Source organism: Falco biarmicus, chromosome 1, assembly GCF_023638135.1.
Source record: "Falco biarmicus isolate bFalBia1 chromosome 1, bFalBia1.pri, whole genome shotgun sequence".
Lineage (NCBI taxonomy): Eukaryota > Metazoa > Chordata > Aves > Falconiformes > Falconidae > Falco > Falco biarmicus.
This window is the reverse complement of record NC_079288.1, coordinates 50,610,732-50,632,241: the sequence shown is the minus strand read 5'-3', so window position 1 is coordinate 50,632,241 and position 21,510 is coordinate 50,610,732. Positions and strand designations below refer to the sequence as shown.

The following is a 21,510-nucleotide window of genomic DNA, read 5'->3' as shown; positions in this document are numbered from 1 at the left end:
GTCCACATCTCTCAGTGTAGAGACAAGGATGTCGTGTGGGACAGTGTCAAACGCTTTGCACAGGTCCAGGCAGATTACATCAGCTGCTCTTCCCTCATCCACCTAAAGATATAAATTCTACTCATATAGAACTTGGCTCATGATTTTTAACAGATCTTGTACCATTTTAGCAAAGTGTAATTATGTAGGAAAAGAGGGGCCAAGAAGCAGCCATTAAAAAGACATTTACCAGCAGTAGCCGTGCTACCATAGTGGAGATGATCCTTCCTTCTTATTTTAAGTACAGCTTAATTATTACTCTTCCAAATACATCACTGCTTTCTCTGTTCTAAGAGGCACCCAGTCCAGCAGAGGGGAAACTCAGCCCAGCAGAATCGAGCTGAGCAACAAAAAGCATTAACCTTGGAGGACCACATCTTGGCAACTACTGTGCTTTTCTAAACCAAGGGAATACCTTTAAATATTAAGATTCCAGATTTCACGCAAAAGTCCTTGTGCCTTTTTGTTTCTTGCTGCCATGGTAAGAGTTGAACGGAATTCCAACATTTAATGTTTGCTGTATAGTCTAAACCTTTATTAACTGAACACTTACCTGAAAACTCACACCACTGTAAGTAAAAATGGTACTTTTTGCTAATGATGTCAAAAGCGATAGTAAAGGCCTCTGTGTTGCCAGTCAGGTTACATGAAAATCCTGGGGGGTCTGGTTTGGGGCTTTGGTTTTTTGGCAAATTTTTGGATGTTTGTGGGGTTTTGTGGTTTTTGGGTTGTTTTGGGGTTTTTTTGAAGGGTCATGGTTTTTGCAACCATGTTACTGCTTTTTGTGAGCTGTATGACTTTTAAATTGTACAGTTATTTTTATGTGAATAATGGGTATACATTTTATTCATTAAATATATTTGAAAACCACAAGGTTGGGGGTTTTTTTTCCTTCTAATTAAGAGCTCGTATTTGTACCCTGAGCCAGTTTGTACAGAAACATCCTCCTTGAGACATACATTAGCACTACTACTCGTGAGGAAGAACTGCCATCAACCTAGTGCTGCAAGCAGCACAGTTGCGAAAGGCAGCTGATGTCCCCGGGCTGTACCTGCTGCACTCCTGTGTCTGCCCTGCAGGCAGAGGCTAAAGAACAATTCTGCAGTATCTCAGAGATAAACGTACAGCTTCCTGAAGGGGTCTAAGGACTTCAAACCCCTGGTACTAAATGGGGTTTCTTTCCCTACTAAATGTAAACGTGACAGGCTGCCTCTAGTTGCATTTCCTGATAATGTTTTGATCAGTTGAAGCAGGTCAGGACTGGGAAGTTAGCTCTAGGATGCTGGATTTCGGTGGGTACGTCAAGCTAGGAGCTGAAAAACAGAAGGTAAAAACAACCCCGCATAAAACACCCCTTAGTATTAAATAGTGGATCAGACCCTGGAAGCCTGCTGCATCCCGCTCGGCGTCGGTAAGCCAACTGCTGTCCGATTCCCTCCACAAAGTGCTGCGGTTCCAGGTGACCACAGAGCGCCACGAGCCAGAGAAGCGAGCGGCCCTGGGCTGGGAGCACTTCCAACACGGGATCAAGTTCTTGCCAGCAGAGAACAAAAACCCAACTGGAGCAAACAGACCCTTTACTGAGCTACCGCGTAAGAGAAAAGCACTACTTGTTCCTCCGTAGGTTTGTGCGCGACCAGCAGAAGCACGTTTGCTGTTGACCCTCACGGCCAGACTGCGATGCAGACCCTGGGAGGGCTCAGGCATCCCTGCATCCCTCCGTTAGGCGCTCTTCAGAACTGGAAGAGCTGCGAGTAGGCAAAGCAGGTGTTTGGGTAGGTAACAAGGAGATGGTGAGCAAACAATTTGACGCTAATTCTTAGACGGAGGCACAGCTGTTTGTGGCACTAGCCTCAGGCACGCACTTAAGCAGCTAGTGACTTCGTCCGTTCCCCATCCCTCAGCAATCAGGAGGAATGATAGCACTGGACATTTTTCTCCCTCCTGCTAGGCATGGAGGCACACATGCTCTTCTTAATTACTGCAAGGTGTTTTCATCATTGTTACTAGTGTGCTTACACTAATTTACAGTGACTTACTAGCATGCACCACTGGATTTCCCCTCTCACAAAAAGGCAGCTGGAAAGCCGAGTTTACACTGGCTTTATTACAAAACTAACCAGCACAGCTTCAGCTCTTGGCATGCTCACAGCCACCCCTGGGAACTCGTTTCCTGTGGCTGTGTGGAAATCACATTTCTGAACACCACACCGAAGCGAGGGAGATGCAAATGACTGTATCATCTCCCGCTGTTCTTTTTCTCATATGCCTTTGGCTGGTGCATCCAGGGAAGGCTGGGATGTAATGCTGCTTGCAGTATAACCAACAATCCGATGCTACATGGAGAGGCACCAAAGTCCATTTGCAGTGAACTAGCCAGAACAAAGCACGTGCTTTCTGTAGACGCTTGTGTGCTTTTTCTCCTGTGGCTGCGGCTACTCTGACAGCTTCTTCTCTAATAGTTGCTTCACCAGAACAGGATTGGATCGTCCTTGGGTTTCTCTTTGTACCAGGCCAATTAATTTATTTAGCACTTTTTGATTTCCTGCCTTTACCGCCATAACCTTTAAAGAAAAAACATGACAGACAGCATTGTTACAGGAGAACCAGACATCTTCACTCACTCATGCACAGCCAAGGTATGAATATTTTTGTCTGCTGTGGTAGCGTATTATATTTTGGGCTAAGCTGTTATTTATAAGAACTGCCTTCAGCTTTGCAATAAGCTCCTGCTCTGCTCCCATGAGACAAGAGCAAGTCCCTACAGCAGCAGGGCCTTACAACTAATAGAAAGATCTGCTCTTATTGAAAAAGTCAGAAAACACTTTTTGGATTGTAACAGTGTCTGCAACTTGCACAGCAACTTCCAGGAAAGGAGCGAGAAAAATGAGATGGACTTCTCTTGCTAATAGGATCTATCTTTCTCATTCAGTATAATGTTCAGTTATAACAAGTAATTTGCATCAAATCATAACCTATTTGATAGTATTTGTGAGGACCTTCAAGCACAGACATAGGTGTTTTTGTAACAGCATGTTATTTCCTTTAAGCAAGGAATCCTTTGCACCATAGCAATTAATTAACTGATGAGAAGTACGGCCTCCTATCAGACAGCTAGTGTTTGATGCACAATCACCTGCAAAATAGCAAGGGCCATAATTAAAAGCTAAGTAAAGACACTGATGAAAGCATTGGAAATGTCTCTTTCCTAAAGGAGCTGCTACTGCTGACAGACAAGCGCCTGGCCCGCGTGCTGTCTGTGTGGCAGGGAAGACACCGTCTACATTGTCAGAGTTACTGGGCAAAACACAATCCCTGCAATTAAACAGGATGGCGTATTTACAGATATTAAGGGAAGGATTACGAACATATGAACCGCCAACCGTGCCAATACCAAGCACAAATGCAAATATTGCTCCTCATTATGGTATCCAAAATATTGGCAGTCTAAGATCTTTGTAATGCCACAATATGGAAAGGACTCATTGCTCCTGATCGGCTGGGAATTACCTATACGGGGCAGCGTGCCATACAACCCAGACAGTGCATTTTCCTAAGTGCTCGGTGGTAGCTTGAGCAACTGTTTGTAAATTAGTTAATTCTAAGGAAAGTTACTACCAAAAAGGACACCACTGACTTTTTTTTTTTTTTGCCCCTGTTAAGTACTCAGCTAACACTGTTCTGTAAGGCAAGCTCTCGTAGCAGTGAATTACAGGCCTTCAAGGCAGCGTTTGCCTTGGTGTAAGATCACCTGGAAAAAGCAGGGAAGTGAGGCCATTCTACTGCATTTGGCTTGACTAAACCAGTGGAAAACAGAGAGGAATTACATTTTCGGAGAAAGCATTATTATTGAAATGGGAGTATAGTTACGGACCTCCAGCTTCTGCACTTCCCAATCAGTTCTAACATTCTCCCTATCCCCACTTGTGCTTCCAGACCAGTCTGAACATACAGCAGCGCTTTTATCAGGCTTTGCAAATGAGTCAGTCTGATGGAGGTCACGCCGACCTACTGCAAGCTCATTTTCTTTATCAAAAGCTCTTGCAGAGCTGTTAGCATCCCCCAATGAGATCTGGGGTGGGTGGTATTGTTCTCAAAAGATGTTAATGTTTTTTTCCAAATGGCAAATGTATCTAGACAATGTTTATATTAGAAGCAAGCTATTCACTTCTGCTTTTACATTTTTTCTCCAGAGAACATATAAGCACTTGTTTTCATTTTGCTTTTTATAAAGCAGATTTTAGACCCTGTCAAGATCCCTTCCCATTCCTCCCCCTCGTGATCAACAAGGTCTTCTTTCCCTTTTTCCCAGCTCAGACCCTGTTGGACCGATAAGCCATGCAGGCTGCTGCGTGTCCTCCCAAGGAGATGGGGGAGAGCCAAAACCCCATCTTCCCTACTGCAGCATGTGCGCTGCTGCCTCAGCCCAGCAGCAGAGCGGACAGCAGCTCTGGAGCCACCGATGCTGCTGCCACAGGGGTCCAGCTCCTCCCCACCCCACAGACACTGGCAGGCAGCAGAGCCAGCTCGACTCATCTCTTTGGCAGTGGAGGGAGACAGGGATGTGGTGAAGAGACAGATGCAAGTAAAAATTTTGCCTTGCCAGCTCTGATATAGCCTCTAATTCTGTAACTAATACATGCCTTGCTGGCAGGTAGCTTTAATCTCCAGCCTCAGAACAGTTGAACACTGTTGCCCTAATATCACAACAGACGACATAAAAATCAGAGTTATGTGGCCGGGTGGCCAGGTCAGGCTAACGACAGTATAGCTGAAGGGGGACAGGGTCCTGCATTTTTGCTTTCCTGCATTAAATTTTTATGGTCTCTCACAATGACTTAACACATGAGCCAGACTGGTAATTTCTTCTGCTGATCATTTTGTGTGAGCTTCAATTTAAAAAAAAAAAACAACCAAAAAAACCCCACCACCACTTAGTAAAATAAGAAAGGAGAAGAAAAGCCTGATACTATCTCAGCAGCAGCTTTACTGCTCCTATACTGGCTCTAGAGCTCAAATGCCAATCAAAAGGAAAAAGAGAGAGGCCATTTTAACCCGCTCTTTAGTGCCACAGACTGCAGTAGTGCACAAGCTTCCCAGCACCATCATAATCACCTCATTTTCTTGTCCATCAATCACTGCCTGGCAGATCTGTTCAAGCTCTTTTTGATCCTGTATCAGTTCAAGTTTCTTTTCTTTAACAATTTCCAGAGGAGTCTTCCCCTCTCCCTTCCACAATTCTGCAAGCACCTGAAAATCACAATGAACAGCAAAGGTCAGCGTCTCGACGCACCAGCGTTGTTTACACACGGTATTTCAGTTACTGAGCCAAGAAGGCAGATTTTAGCTCAAGCAAGAGCAGGTTGTCTGAACGTTAACAAACCCAAGATTTAAGCCTGTGCCTCACTGAAAAAGCTCCTGTACCCTTCCTCATTTTTAACAAACCCGAGATTTAATCCTGTGCCTTGCTGAAAAAGCTCCTGTACCCTTCCTCATTTTCTGCATCCTGAAATAAGAGAAAGCATTTTCACTTACTGCATGAGTACACGGTGCACTCTGCAGCCTGCCACAGTACCGGGAGCTGCCCGCCACTACCAGCGGGGGCACCTCTTCAAAGGAGCTCGCCGCGTGCAGCCCCCTGGGTACCTCGCTGCACCGAACCGAACCGCTGCTCCCTCGCTGGGAGAGGCCAGCACCACGGCAGAGACTGCCACCGACTGCAGGGCTGCTCCTCGGGCTGGACTCATGCCCATCGCATGTTACTGCCAAGAACTGCCTGTGAGCGGTAAGAAATGCATTTCCACGAGCGATGTCTCTGCCCGGGAGCTGACGATTAGCTGACTATCGTACCAAGCCCAATCCCAGGTAACTCATCCCATTACCAGTGCTCGTCAGCAAGCTGTAACGAGGATACGTGTGACAAAGCAAAAGACAAATAGTGCCAAGCAGAATGAATGCAGCGGCTCCAGCCCGCCTATGCATCACCTCCAAGTACGGGACCGCTGGGCAAACCCAAGCCTCCAGAATAATCCCTTGTTAACGCTAGTGTGTTTCCCTATGCTGTAGCAGGGCTATCACCCTGGAATAAACTTGAGAGAAGAGAACGTTTATAAAAAACCAATTTCCTTGGGCAGTCATTTTCTGTATTCCCTTTGCTCTTATTTGAGAGCTGTGGGAGGAGAGAAAGAAACCCCTTATTAAAACAGCTGCTTGTGCTCCATCCTGAGCTAAAGATATAATTGTATGTTTGGGCCATTGCTGTGTACCGATACGGAAATGGATGTCACATCAGAATTTCAGCATTAAATACTCACTGTAGCGTGAAGAAGAGGCTGGGATGGGGAGACGAGAAGGGGCATTCAAACTGCATGTTAAATAATTAGCGGGGCAGCAAGACAACTTGGGGAAAAAAGAAGCATGTGGGATGGCATCTTAACTATCCCAGCAATTTTCTTCAGCACGAAGAATTTTCTGGTACAAAAGACCTCCAGTTAAACAATTTTTTTTGTAGCCTCAACAGGCATTTAAGAACCACACATTGACATAATTCCTGCAAGAGGAGATTTGCTTGCCAGCAGCACCCCAAAGCTTTTTATGGGATCTTATCACTCTGCTGGAGACCTTGAGAGAGGGTAATGACAAGCAGCCTTATTGTGGCAGCTACATCTTGTTTTTTCCCTGTAAGAGGGTTAAAGGCAGATCACAATATTAGAGCTACTGATAAGCAGCCAGAGTTACAACTGCTGCAAGTAAAGCTTTCAGATGTTTATATCTAAATAAATCAGTGCAGTATATGATGTCTCCTACAAGATCTTCCTTCTAGCGCAGTACTTAAAAATCATCATGCCAGTGCTACTTGGAATGTCCCTAGAAAGAAATACATCCAGCAGGGATTCAAACTGTCTGCAGCCACCTGCCTTTTTTTTTTTTTTTCCTTCTTTTTTTTTTCCTCCACTCCATTGCCACCCCAGGCAGCCCCCTCCTGCTCCTTCCCTGAGGGACCGGGCAGGAAGCTTCTCTCCTGAGGCCTCCGGAGGCACAGGGATGTGCATCACCCCTCAGAAGGAGCCCTGTCCGCATAGCACAGCCCACAGCAAAACACCCTGGAGAGTCTGAAGCGCTGCACAAATCAGGGGCTGGACAATAAATAAGCTGTATCGCTCTCCTGGCAAAAGGCAGATGTGATTTTTAGGACTGGTAGGTATTCAAGCAGGAGGCCATGGGCTGCAGGAGGGGAAAATCTACAACAAACAAAACCTACGCAGCTGATCATGGCAGAGTTACCCCCGAGCAACTCATGCATCAGGCTGACTTAGATCAGGGGCGGGACAGCTTGACAGCCAGAGATCCAGCTCCGATTCCCTGCTATTCCTACGCCAAATGTCTCCTGGCACCGAGAAAAGCTTGCCCATTAGAAACCTTGAAGGCACCAGATTTCCCCCGTGACATCTGCATCATGTGTACTTTTCAATTTGGTAACAAGCATCTCCACTTAGCTAGCAGAGCAACAACGCTATCAAGGCCCTTGCTTGTTTACAGGTACGTAGGAAAGCAAAAAGAGATGTGGCCAAGACCTGTCAAAGATGCACTTTTAAAAATGTGTTTCTGCACTTGGCAAGGAATACAAAATCTAAAGAAAGCAGTTTAAAAAAATTATTTCAACTCATTTACACAAACTGCCTGCACCAGAACAGGAGGATCAAATGATGAAGTCTCCAGAGCCAAAATGAGATTTTCAGGCATCATTTCCATTACTGAAATCTCAGTAGTTTCTACTATTGATTCTTGCCTGAGCGTGATTAGGTTTTAATGATGTTCTGCGGTCTCTACCTACACAGGCATAGCAGCAAACCATTGGTCAAGATGAATTAATCGGGACTTGCAGGTCTGGCTGCCACGGGCATCGTATCAAACATTTTGCAACTGGTGAAGGTGCCAGCTGACTGCTGTGCCTGAGAATGCTCCAACTGGAAACCCTGTCTGCAGTGATTTGCTGCCAAGGGGGGGAGGGAAGCAGCAGGCAGTACCACCCGAGGCAGTCCTGCGGGCATCTCTCCTTTCCGGCGATGGAAGCCTTGATGTCTGGCAGTTGTCCCTCAGCCTCCGACAAAAGTCAGGGGCAGGCTGGGTCCAGTCCTCCAGATGGTATAGCCCTAATTGTCAGAGCAGATGCTTCTGTTTAAGTTTGTGTACTGTACTCATTCCCCTGCTATCTATGCTAAAGTATGGGTGCCAAGTGGGTCTCCTGAAGTTATTTCTATGTGGGTGACCTATGCAACTGCAGAAGCAAACAAGACCTGGGGTCTGCTCTGCTCTGTACCCTGCTACAGACCCCCGATGTGACGAGGGTGTCTGTGCCGAGTTGCTTCAGCACGGCTTTCAGCAGCGGGGATAAGTTTCTGCTTCCCTGGCCCAGGAAGCAGCCTCCTCCCACAGCGCTGTAACTTTAACAAGGCAGGCCCCTCTGCCAGAGGTGTCCTCGCTGCCAGCCCCACCAACGAGGCATGAGGCCCCATCTCGGACATACTCCCCGTCAGGCTGATTTCAGCCCTGGGTGAGCAGCACTGGGCTTCAAAACGGTGCCTCTGGGGCGGGCCAGAGGGTGCGCCTGTGCGCAGGTCCCCAGTCCTGGACACGCTCACCCCACAGCCCTGCACACCGACAGAGCTGGCAGCTGCTCCCCTTTCCACAGGCACGCTGGTCTGAAACCGCTCGAGACCTCTGGCGTAGGGTGCTATATTTGATGGCAAGTTGGGCGTGAGCTCTGTAATTACCTAAGTGGTAATTACGTAAGCACACAGTGCCCCTTCTACGGCATACGCATCCTACCATACAACGTTCTGTGTCTATAATCAGTGCTCACAGCTTTTATCTGCCCGTGTTTTGGTGGCTTATACAGCAGAGACCGAACACAAAACCTCTTAAAAAATTTAAACTGTTAACAGCTTCCTGCAGCGAGCATGTATGTATATGCATGTCTGCACGCTCACCCCATGGAACCCTTCCCATCCTTTCTCACTGGATCTGTCTCTACCACTGCAGCTCATTCTCCCCCACCCCAAGTGCTGCAATTCATCTGCTGTTGTGTATATATAGCCCTTTCTGCCCTCAGGCCATCCAGTACCTCTGCCTACTGCTGAGAATTGTTATAAACGTTTGTTATTCTTCTGACATCCAGGCAACCACAATACTTTTCTAAATGCGGCAAGGTTTCTGCAGGTTGATAGCATCGCTCAGGGATGGCAAACAGTACTGTTAGTTCACTGTGTCCAGTTTCAGAACGCCAAGGACAACACACACATTACAAGGAGTTGGTAATTAAACAAGAAAAGCACCTCTGAAATTCTTGACATTTCATAACCTGTCAGAAGTGCTGGCACACAAATATATCACAAGGGGAAAAACTCCTGTAGAAGAGCATTAGTACCCTGTCCCTGCCTCCACAGGGAAGCCACGAGTCAAGACTGGAGTTCTGAAGCTTCCCTTTCAAATGCAGACACCAAACTGATGGGTGTGCCATAACCCCTGCAGGCACAGAACAACTTTGCATTCCAATGCTTTTCCTGTTAATACTTTATCTCCTTTCTGAAGCTTTTACTTTTCCAGCCCAAAATTTCCAAATGCACATGCCTGAAGTCAGGCACTTAAATCCTTATTTATGACACCTGTCATATGCAGCTGGCTATTCCCGGAAGCAGACCAACGACAAGACCAACTTAATTGAGAACCACAAGCATCTCCAAAAAACAGAACAAGAAACCAGGAAGCTGAAGTGTCTCTTAGGGTGAAGAGCCACATTTGCAACAGTTACACTTGGTTTATAATCATGCAAAAAAGCCTTAACTGACTTCAATGCTATTCCAAAATTGTACTTGGATTAAATCAGTATGCGCTAGAAAGATGGAAACCCGCCCTTTGTTTTTCAGAGTTAAAAAAAGTTTGAAAGCTGACAAGGTAAGTGAAGTATCTTCACTAACAGTTTCACTGACAAACACCTGAGAAGAAACAGTCATTCAATGTACTTAGAGGAGGATAATAATTAATCTGAAAAGACAATGCACTCCACATAAATGAGTGGGTGACAATTTAAAATGAATGTCAGATTATTCTCTATCACAAAAAACCCTCCAAATTTTGTCTATAGACACAGCAGTCACTGTACCCATAATAAGCACTTCACGACTTCAGATACAAATCAGGAGCTGATTTTTCAGACTGTCCTAAACAAGATGATATTTCAGAAGAGGAAGAAACTAGCTTTACCATCAGTACTACTTGTTTGAAAGGTCCATAACAGCACTTGCTCAAAGAAGCAAGGATAAAAGAAAGGCCAGACCTCTCCACTTTTGACTCAGGGGTACACCAAAGCAGAACTCTTTCTATGAATACACTCAGGTGAATTATATCCCTTTCCACATGCTAATGCCTGGGAACATAGACCTTACTGTCCCTTAGTACCTAGTAACTGATGCTCTCAGCTTAACTGCAAGTCATGGATTAGCTCCTACTGACCCTTTCACTCGAGTCTGACTTGAACTGTGAAATTGAGATCTAGTGTCCAGTCTGTTCAGAAGCAGGATTTATTTCATTGTCTTCAGTTCAAACTGCTTAAATCTACTATTTGGCTTGTGCCCCGCTCTAACACTGAATATGCAAATATATCTACATTTATAGATTAGAGAATGTATACACACGAGGCATTTTCATCTATTATAGTACAGATACAAAACCTACCCTTCGTCAGCACTCTAAATAATTTCCCTTTAAAGCAACCGATGTACCGGTACACACCGATTATAAAATTGTTATGCAAACGGAATAAGCAGCCATAGATTCAAGTTATAGTAAAATCAAAAAGGTACTTACCTGCTTTGCTGCTGTAGAAGAAATATCTTTTTTTTCTAGAAGGTTCAAAAGGTCAGCCAGGAGAAAAGAACTAACTGGGCTAGGGGAAAAGGGGGGCAGAGGTTACCTCAGTGAATGAAGTAATATATCTAGGCTACTGTTGCTTGCCCAAAGATCACACAATTTAGCATGACAAGCTAGTATTTTTTCCTCACGATACGCTATATTCAGCTTCAGTATTGATAGCCTGAATGTGTCTTACCACTGCCAGGTAAGGTAGACTTAACCAAAAGTCAGGAAGACCCTGATTACTACTCTTAACTACACGGTCCTCTTCTCTGCAAGACGTTTGGTTAACTTCATTCAGAATGACAGTGTCGAGGCCTCCATAGCACTGCCTGGCGTAACGTTAATCTGCTTCACAGATAATAACTAAAGTAGAAGCGAGCAACCAAGTGACACGATACTATGCACGGTATATGAGAAAAGGATCACTTCTGTTTCACCACCGTAGTAATCAAGAAGCCTGACCTTTCCTTTACTGTAAGGGAATGTTGTTTCAAGTAACTCAGCAGGTCATTTAGAATCCAGCCGATCACCTTCTTCGGCTTCATTTGGGTCTGCTTTACCACATTTTCATAGAATTCTGTTAATCCCTCTTCATTCTGTGTAAGAAAAGTTAAACGCATCAAAAGGATACCAGAGCACAAACACAATTAATTATACAATTATATTCAGAGTATAAATACTCAATCCTAAAGTAAACCTGGTTTGCGAATTTACTGCAAAGTCACAGGACTTTGGAGTGATTTTATTAACATAACAGCAAACTAGCTACATTAGGTCTAGAACAGATACATACAGCCTATCTGCCAGCCTGTCTGTTGCAACGGAACTTCCAATAAACCAGCGATCTTTTTTCTCTTAACTCCTCCCTAAAACGAACATTTGGGGAGAAGCTTTCTCATCTTCTCATGTGTTTGAAGTATAATGCTAGAAAATATAATGCTGCCATCTTGCAGGCTGTCATGCTACCTTTCACCAAGAGGAGATTTTTCCTGAAACTGTCGACAGATATTTCACTCTTGATCTTGCAATCACTTATATTTGTTCCGGATTGAAGGAGTAAGTTTAGCTTGCATTCACCCTTCAATGACATGGAAAGGTCATACCCTAAGAAGCAGGGGTTTATTCTTCTCGTTTTTTTCAGAGAAGCTACGTAAGCTTTTCCACAGTGCCCTAAATGCTCAGAAGATACGACAGTAGGGGTTTCAATTTATAGCCTAAGTGAAATCTGAGATTGTTTTTAGAAGAACAGATACTGCAGAGTCTGTTGAACGCTGTGCTGTTTGTCATCAAGGCACTGATGGATCTTTTAAGTGCAGCACAGAACTCGTTAGGTCTGCTGAAGGCTGGTGAGATTCTCAGTGGCGGCTCCTACCTTTTCAGGGAGGAAGCCAAATCCAGCGTGCCACTGGACTTCTGCGGTGTGTGGCATAAATGCACAGGAGGAGAAGCCAGCTCTCAAAAGTTGAGAGTTAAGAGTTTAGAAACAGCCAAGGAGCTATTCTAAGTGTACTGTCATCACAGCAAAAACATTTCCCAAGCACATACTGACTGCAGCCGGATCACTAACAGTTCCAAGCAGAAAGACTGCAGGTACGCACGAAACTGAAGCCTGACTTTTCCACTCAAACACGTCCCATCCCATCAAAAGAGTCCCATTTGCCCTTCTTTTTAAAGGCAATTTATCACCATAGCGATACAGAATTTTAGACCTTCCTCCTCAAAATTTTCACAACACAAACTTCCAACAGCTCTAGATACCACATTTTTCATTGGTAATGATGTATGGCTTTTGAGAAGACTGCAGACAACTGCTCTCTCTTCCGTGAAACAGAAGAAAATGTACTTGGATTAATGGCTGATGTGCTGTAAAACTGGTGTGACAAAAATCAGACCCATCCCCTTTACCGTGAGACCAGTGAGCAAACAAACCAGGTTCTCAGCCTCGGAAAGCCACTGAGGCCTTTTGTGAACCAAGGTAAACCTTGTAACTCCCCCTCGTTTTCTAACTAATATACACAGACATTAATTCCCTTCTTTTCCAGTGTTTTTACAAATTTGACTAGCTGCTACTTCGTAATTAAATTATGTAAAATCTAAGGCTAAATAGACTAGAGGAAAAAATGTGGCTTAAAAAAAAGCAGTAAAGGAACGACATGATTACCAAAGTACAGTAAACTTGATTAAAAATCGCGTGTGTTAAGTGGAATTACTAAAATGATGCATTACTAAATACTGTACTCTTCCTAATTCACCTCAGGATTCAATAGCACAAACAAACACTGATTATTTAAACAGCAGGTTCCCTTCCACAAACACACCTGTCCAATTTAGGTAAGAAAAAGTGAGCACGTATAAATGCTGGTTCTTTACACATGCTGCAGAAGGTTTAACAAACACTCCAGGCACAGTGGGTCTAGTTATAACATCATGTACACAAAAACAATGTCTGCGGATGCCACACGTCTAAATGCAGGCTACACAACTCGGATGCAGCATGTCCAACGCTTCCATCATGTGGAGGCTACAGAACATATCTCTAGCAGTGGGCACATTCAGATTTCTGGATACCAACAGCCTGGCTAGAGCTACAGCTCTGACCCTGCTGCCAGACCTTTGAAAATCAAGGGCAAACATCTCCAGCCTTCACATTTTACTCAGGGATTCCAGGCAGGAAGAGCAGAAAAGCCCAGGAATACTCAGACAGACTTACATATGCTACCATGCACCAAACCACATACTCACTACGTGTGCACAACCAGACATATTACCCAAAACTCCTCTGCATTTCGTTTTAGGTGGTTTTTTTTTTTAAATGACTGACATTTTCTGTAGCCAGAATAGGAATACCCCGCAATGCTAGACTGAAATGAGTAAGGCAGAATGTCAAAACATCAAAATGACTGACAGAAATGAAACATTTTCTTTATTTTCTTGCCATATTAGAAAAATGTAGGCATAACTTGATTAGCTTCAATTTCTAGATACTGCACTACTTGAACTTGACTTTAATTTCTTCTAAATTTTGGTCAACTTTCTTCATGCCAAATTCACTCCAACTACATCTTGTCCCTTGTGACTGATCTGAGCTGAAAACCACTGCACGCTCCAGCAAGCTGGTTTACAGGAATGTTGACTGTTCTCCCTTAATTCTGAGTAACGTATTTTAATCTTCATAGAACGAAAGGCAGAAATCTGGAATTACAGCACCGTGTTTGTGATCCAGGCCCGCTGAGTGCTCCCATTACACACCAAATATGCTGTAACTTACTCATTGGTCTCACTGGCATGGTACCTCGCATACCAGTATTTTAACCAGATGCAAACTTCCTTCTTAAACATGGTTTAAAATGATCATTTAATAGTACTGAAATGCAAAAAAAAAAAAAAAAAAAAAAAAAAAATAGTGGTGGAGTGATTTCAGATGCTTTTTAAACAAGTTTAAAACTATGCATTATCTTACAGAATAGCATGGGTACAATCTTTAGGGACATTGGGTCTGTAATGCAAAATTATGCTTTTAAAGACCACTAATGTTTCTCAAAGAACTGAAGAAACCTACATCAATGTTGACAAATAAAGTGTCATTTTCTGCTTTCTTATTCCCATTTTCACCACCACAGTGCCCACAATAACCAGCTGTGAGGTAACAACTGCTGCAAAAACGTGGAAGATTGTTTGGGAAAAAAAACCCAAACAGAAAAGCTGGCCTGTTAAAGCAGACAAGCAGAGCAGTCAAAGAAAGTTCAAACTTTTTCCTAGAGCTTCTTACAAAATTATTTCAGTTCTAAAAATAAGCATAAATTCTCCTGCATACCAACGTGTATGAGGATGGCATGTCATAAACAAAATGGTCAAAACGGACTTCTACAGCATCTCACTGTTGACTGTTGGGAGGATTAACCAACGTAATTGTCCCACCAAAGCAATAAGCCAATGCCCAAGTGGAACAGCCACTTTTATCTGAGTAAACAGAGGAACAGTAAATGCACAGGAAGGCTTAGAATTCAGATGAGAAAGAAAATGATCAGACTGCTTTTTTCTGATGCTGTACTGTGACAACTGATCTAGTTTTCAGTTGGACCTCTCTGGACTTCAGCGTGCTTTTTGAAAACAAAATGTCACATTAATGTCTATGCCAATACATCTTATTTTTGTGACTCAGTAGGAAGCAAGGCACAAATATTACAATACCGTAACTGGCAAAACTGTCAGAGGTCCTTCTTGACTGAAGTATTTTCCAGCCTACCCGTTTACACACCAAAGCAGAAACTGCACGCAGAAACTGAGCACCCAAATACATGGAGTCTATGTGGCTCAAAGAATTGCATCTTTACGAATAAGAATGGTTCTGCATGAAGAAATCAGAAACTTCATTTATTTTCACAATTTATACCAAACTGTCAAAAACATAGACGCTTACATTTAAGAAATTTCAGATATAATAGGCAATGGTCTTCCATTTCAGTACATCTTGTAATTAGGCAAAGCAGGAGTCTCAGATTCTCAGCACTGCAGTACATACAGGCAGCTATTGTGTATGAGAATAAAGCTCATGAAGCAAGCTCAGAAACTAACTTGCATATTGAAGTATGGTATTGTTTTATTATAACTTTGGCGCATAATGTTTTCTCTTAACAAGTTGGCACAGAACACAGATTTTGCATTTTAGCGTCATCCCTTTACCACTGCCATTTATTTAATGAGCACTCCTGGGCGCTCTAACCTGAAAGAATGCTCATTAGATTTGTGCGTGCATCTGGCCCTATCAGCAATCTTCTGCAACTTCCGATGTAAGCTTAACACAGCAACAGACACACCGTTTTCAGATGAATTAAGGTTAACTAGTCTCCCAGTGAACAGGCAAGCAACTTTTATAGAGAGTATACATGCTGACATCGTAATGCACAATAAAAGAAGACCTGCAATGAAGAACGTGTTCACTTCATGCATTCAAATGGATGCATTATCTTATTACAAGCTGGATTGCAAATTTCAGCTTGGAGCTCATCAATTGTTTTTTACATTGCAAAAAGAAAAAAAAATTAAAAGGGGAAAAGCAAAGGCAATAGTGGATTTCAGAGAACAGCTGGGAAGGGCAATTGATGAGGTAAATATATAGGGCTAGTTGATAAGAGAGAACAGAAAACACACAGCCATTAATACTAACAAAACTGAAAAATGCAAGTGGGATGATGGCAAGTAAAAGGAATAGGCGTACTGGGTCTGGCTGGGATGGAGTTTATTTTCTTAAGAGGGTGCTGTGCTTTGGATTTATGACTAGAGCAATGCTGACAACACACCAGTTGGCTACTGCTGAGCAGTACCTTTTCTTTAGCCCACTCTGCCCCCCACAGCGAGTAGGCCAAGGATAGGCATGAAGGTGGCCACGGGGACACACCTGGATAGCTAACTCAAACTGACCAAGGGTATATTCCATGCCATATAACATCCTGCTCAACAAGGAAAACAGAGAAGGGCATTTTGGGGGAGGCAGTCACTGTCATTGGTCAGAGACTGGCTATGCATCAGTCTACTTGTGGAAGTAGTGAGCAATGACATTTGCATCACTTTCGGGTTTTTCCTTTCCTCTTTCCTTCACTTATTTAAGTGTCTTTATCTCAAACCACAAGTCTTCTCACTTTTGTTCTTCCTGTTCTCTTCCCTGTCCCACTGGCAGGGGAAATGAGCAAGCAGTTGCGGTACTTAGCAGCTGACTGGGGTCAACCCATCACAGAGGGGGAGAAGAAAAAAAGTCATAAAAAAGTGTTTAGGACCTATCTACCCTTCTGAGCAGTGTTTATTTTAATATAACAAAAATAGGCTGATGTGAAAAAACGCATGCACGGACAGGAATACTGGCTGCAAAATCACACTTTGCAGCCGTTATACAATGAAAGAGAAAGGTAAGAACTATTGACACCTCTTGGTGTTATCACCGCAGCCTCATGACTTTGATGAGACTTATGACTCATCTGCCCACCAAACAGTAAAAGATCTGCAACTCACTAAAATGGCACACCGCCACAAAAGCAGTTTTCTTAACAGCTTTCTTCAGAAGAAAGTACCAATTTTTTTCCTGTAGAATCAGCTTCTGTACAAGTGTATTAAGTTAGAGACACACAAAGGAGGAATATTAGGTAGTTATGTGCACTGTTCTCCCTCCATTTATAGTCAAAAGGAAAGGAACACCTCCAGAGGACAATTTAAGGTACTTATGGTTGCTCTGAATCTTACTCTAAAGAAGTCTTTTTCCTTCTGTCTCCACTAATCACAGAGGTAACCAAACAGGACACTGTCCTAGATTAACTAGCTATGTGAAATGTCTGATGTTGGGTGGGTATACTAACCCCCACATAAAGTTACCGTTGGCAGAGATGATACAGCTTGTATTTAAGAAGCTCAAAGTCCTTTAAAATAATTTTGGAAGTCATGTGATTTTGCTGTCGCTTTCTTATTAATACCCATATTTCCCATGTCCTTTTCTTTCTCATCCCCTCTTCCGAACCTATCTCTGGTAAACCGCATTGTGAGGTCAAAGCTGATGTTGTACAGCCATTTGGTTTATTTACCAAAGAATAAGTCTGGTTTGTTTTGGTTTTTTTTTTTCAAAATAACGTGGAAGCTAGATCAACAGGCACATGAAGCTGTAAGATTTAAACTATGGTGTTTGCTTCTGTGGTCAGGAAAACACATCTATTAATTCGTTAAATACTGACAACATGTCCAGCCTTGTCCCTGACCCAAAGAGATGAAGAGCAGGCACTTGCAGACAAGGGTTTGTCAGCAGGAAGTTGTACATTTGTTGCAGTCAGTCACGGGTGCATCCATGTGTAGACAGACAAGATCAATATTAACTAACAGTTATTTGACTGCACCTTGCATGAGAAACACTTTTAGGCACACTGTGTATGGTTTCTTTTCCCCACTGTTCTACGTACATGGCTCCAAGGTAAAAAGTATGCACTGGACATATTTCCAAATAAAAAACATCCATGAGAACTGACAGCTGGTTAATATGACATTTGTAAATCTTTTCAAAAACTGTGCAACTTTGAAGTTTCTAGGCTTCTTTTAGCACTTGATCAATAGACCTACCAATAAGGTGAAGCTGTGTTCAGGAAGAATCCCATACTGTTCAACAAGCTTCTCTCTCTTCACACTGGGGAGGTCAGGAAGCCTCTCATGAATCCAATCAATATTTACCACTTGCTGATGGTTCATATTAGCCGGCAAAGATTTTGCATCGTACACAATCAATGGAGGAAGGTTTGGCTCTGGCATGAAGCTAGTAACAATCAAGAAAAACTGCTTTATAATAATTTTCAGTCAGAAGCTAAACAACAAGGAATACATTTTTGTATCACAAGTTTAAACTTACCTGGAAACTGTATTACTACTTCAATTAAAAAAAATACTAAAAATTTATTACTTGGTATATCACTGTTAAGTAGTAAGAGACCAGCCCCTGAACTGCTGCAAAGCCTCTGTTTTCTTTATTTGCCACTGATTGTCAAAGAGTTGATGATAGAAAAAGGGGTAACTAAAACAATTCTGCACCCAGAAAAATAATTTAAAAACTCATAAAACCAGTAAGAATAGATACGGAAACGATGCACTCCTTCTGGCATCAAGCATGAATTGTGGATCTAGAGAAAAATGGGAGTGGACTGGCAGGGAAAAACCCAGACTGATAGCAAGCTGCCAGAACTGATCCGGGCAGGTTGTAACCTTTTCCAGACTACCTTCAAAAATCTTGATGAAATGTCATGCTGTGCTAAAAGCAAAGTTACTGTGCTCAGCAGGGTGCACAGAACAAAAGGCTCCCTTAAAGAGAAGGCCAATTCAAACCACTCAAATAACTGTGATTGAAGCAGAAACCTCACTCTTACATGATCAAATGAGGGGTTCAAAAATATCAGAATAAAGAACATTGGGCACCCTCTACATTTACTATAATAATTTCTGTTTCAAATCTGCCTAAACATAGATTTTAAGTTTAAAGCATAATGTGCAGTAAGTTACAAAAAAATCTGAAAAACCCAGTTTAATACTGATCATAATCCTAGTAGTAGTAACAATCTTTCTGGTTTTTATGTGAAATATCTTAAGACTCACCAGTTTTGCCTAGGTTTTAAACAATTTTATTTTGTATTTGTTCAAATTAGTCTTGTTAAGCCTCATGCCAGCCCCTACCACAATAAGGAATTCACAAAATGATCAGGACCTTTTCTGCTGCATTTCCACAAACAGTAATTTAAAAAGCAGATTTAAATTTAAAGTTTGTGGGATGTTTCCAAAGTTCTTGGTCTGCTCTAGTAAGATCAGTGGTAGAATATACACAGATTTAATGACCACAGATTCTGCTAAGAGGCTCTGAAAGTTCTCCATCTGGGAACTGAACTCCAGGAGTAACAGGAAGACTGTTTCTGGGATGCAAAATTAGGGAACTACTGGGAGGATCAGCACTAAGGTGGCTGGAAGCACGGGAGGAGGCAGAGGGTGCACAGAGCAATCAGCCACCACTCAACTGCATCACTCTTCCCCACGCCATCCAGACACCAGTGCGATGCCTTCCGTGCTAGGGCACTAAGTACTTGTCCCCAGCAGTGTTGCTTCCCAACAGGACTCATGTCTTGTCCACTCGCCCTCCGGCTAAATCCTTACACGGTGGCTGTTTACGGTTTGATGGCTGTCATCTCACACTGGTGGAAGGCAAAAGTACTTATCAAGGTAACATCTTCATCAGGTCTACAAAGATCTTCAGGTAGAAGCCTGCCTATGAATGCTGACATCTTTTCATAGGAGTTAGGATTTTCAAACAGTGATAGTGATCTACGATCACAGAATTTAAGCATGGAGAGGCAGAGCCTAGTATCTGAAAATCGTTTCCTTCTATTTACTTAGAGCAGGAGCAATGCTTACCTCAGAATATTCTTATGTTTTATGACAGGCATTCTTAGAACACGCTTGTACTGGCCACAAAGTAAACTTCACCTTACTCACCTTGAGCTAACGTACTCCAGCTTAGTTTTTCGGAAAGATATATGGGTTTTAGCAGAGATGAGACAGTTCTAGATGTGAACTGCTCAGACTAGCACTGATTTTGATAGCACTCCTCCCCTTCCAGTGGAAGGTACACTCAAAATACATACTATGCTGACTAACTTTACATGCTCATTACACTGACTATACTTCAGAAATGAAATAAATTCTCAGTTCTTGAAATGTTATTAAAAAAATATACAAATACCGATAATCCTGTTTTCCTTCTTTGTCTCTCATTGGTACAGTGCACCTAAAATAAAAACAAAACAAGTAAGGTGTGGTCCTAACATAAGAGCAAAACTACTAACATGTGCCAAGCTGTACATCACAGAATTAGCTTTATGGCAAAAACACAAACCAAAAACTTTGCCTCATGAAGATTAGAAGAGCTTCTTAAAGCCACTTCAAAGAATGTGTGTATGTAAGAGGGCAGTCATTTTCACACAGACACTGCCTGATGTAGCACACAATGTGTTGCAAAAAAGCCTCAACTTTAAGAATAAATCACTACCTGTGAGGAGACTACGCTTGTGAACACCAGCTTTAGAAGACAGAAATTAAGCTATACTATGTTACCTCTCGTATCATGTCCCTAGGTATCTATGGCACTCTAAAGCTGCTATTCCTGATGCTCCTCCAAAATAAAAACTCACCCAAGCTTGGAATCAAAAGCTCTTGTTTCATTCAGAATTGTTCCTCCATTTTCAAGTTCCTCAATTTGCCTCTGTATTTCATAGTCTGACAGAAACAAACGAAAAAGGCAGTAAGCTTTTTATACTGCACTATTAGCTTGTGTACACTCCACTTTTATTTTTCACTAATATGCAATAATGGAATAGGGTTTTTTGGTTTTAACTTTAATGAAATCAACAGCAGTAGTTACAGGCAGAACTATCAGTCACTGTCTCTCTCTCCAGCACCGTTTTCTTCTTTGCACGTTTTCCTCATCTTCTTTCACTCCCTTTAAAAATAGAAAACATTTCCTCCTAGGCACTGCAGCCAAGCCATACATTCCTAGTGATCTTCCAATCACCCAATTGAGTCTTTTTTTGAAGATGTAATAATCATCCTTTCTTGCTCATACCCAAGCTGCATCTGAACTTCATACACACCACCTACCGTACTCAGTGGAAAGCAATCATCTACATTGGAGAACACAAAGCTACTGCTAACCTATTTCGGTACTAAGCATGGTAGGCATTGAATCAGCTGCTTTACTCTTCTTGCAGGCAGCGTAACCTCTGCAAGAAAACAAGAAAACAGACTAACATGGCTGCTATACCCAGAGTACCTCATACTGAGATTTATGTTGTCAGGGAGCAGCAAAAGCAGTGCTGCTCCATAAGGAGGGATAAGCCAGGAGCCAAGGGTGACCAGAGCACAGGCAGGACCCTCACTGTCTGGTGCAGTTCCACTAGTTTGGACAGCGGGGGCAGAGGCATCGGCCACTAACAGGGTCCACTGACAGTCAAGGTGAGGGGATGAGCTGCATCCAGGGTTCACCCAGGGAGT

The 21,510-nt window shown here is 42.9% G+C and overlaps 1 protein-coding gene across 2 annotated transcripts in view; it reads right to left on the bottom strand.

Annotated features, from left to right (window-relative positions):
- Positions 1-2,126: 2,126 nt before the first annotated feature.
- GATB (glutamyl-tRNA amidotransferase subunit B) overlaps positions 2,127-21,510 on the bottom strand; it is a 43,051-nt gene continuing 23,667 nt past the window's right edge. The window contains exons 7-13 of one of the 2 annotated variants that reach the window (XM_056336456.1): positions 20,652-20,736; positions 20,204-20,248; positions 18,049-18,238; positions 11,416-11,549; positions 10,906-10,984; positions 5,155-5,289; positions 2,127-2,603 (exon numbers count right to left, since the gene is read on the bottom strand). In XM_056336456.1, the coding sequence (XP_056192431.1) occupies positions 2,475-2,603; positions 5,155-5,289; positions 10,906-10,984; positions 11,416-11,549; positions 18,049-18,238; positions 20,204-20,248; positions 20,652-20,736 (797 nt within the window). In that variant the 3' untranslated portion in view covers positions 2,127-2,474. The remainder of the gene's footprint in view (positions 2,604-5,154; positions 5,290-10,905; positions 10,985-11,415; positions 11,550-18,048; positions 18,239-20,203; positions 20,249-20,651; positions 20,737-21,510) is intronic. The other variant, XM_056336466.1, reaches the window with a different exon arrangement.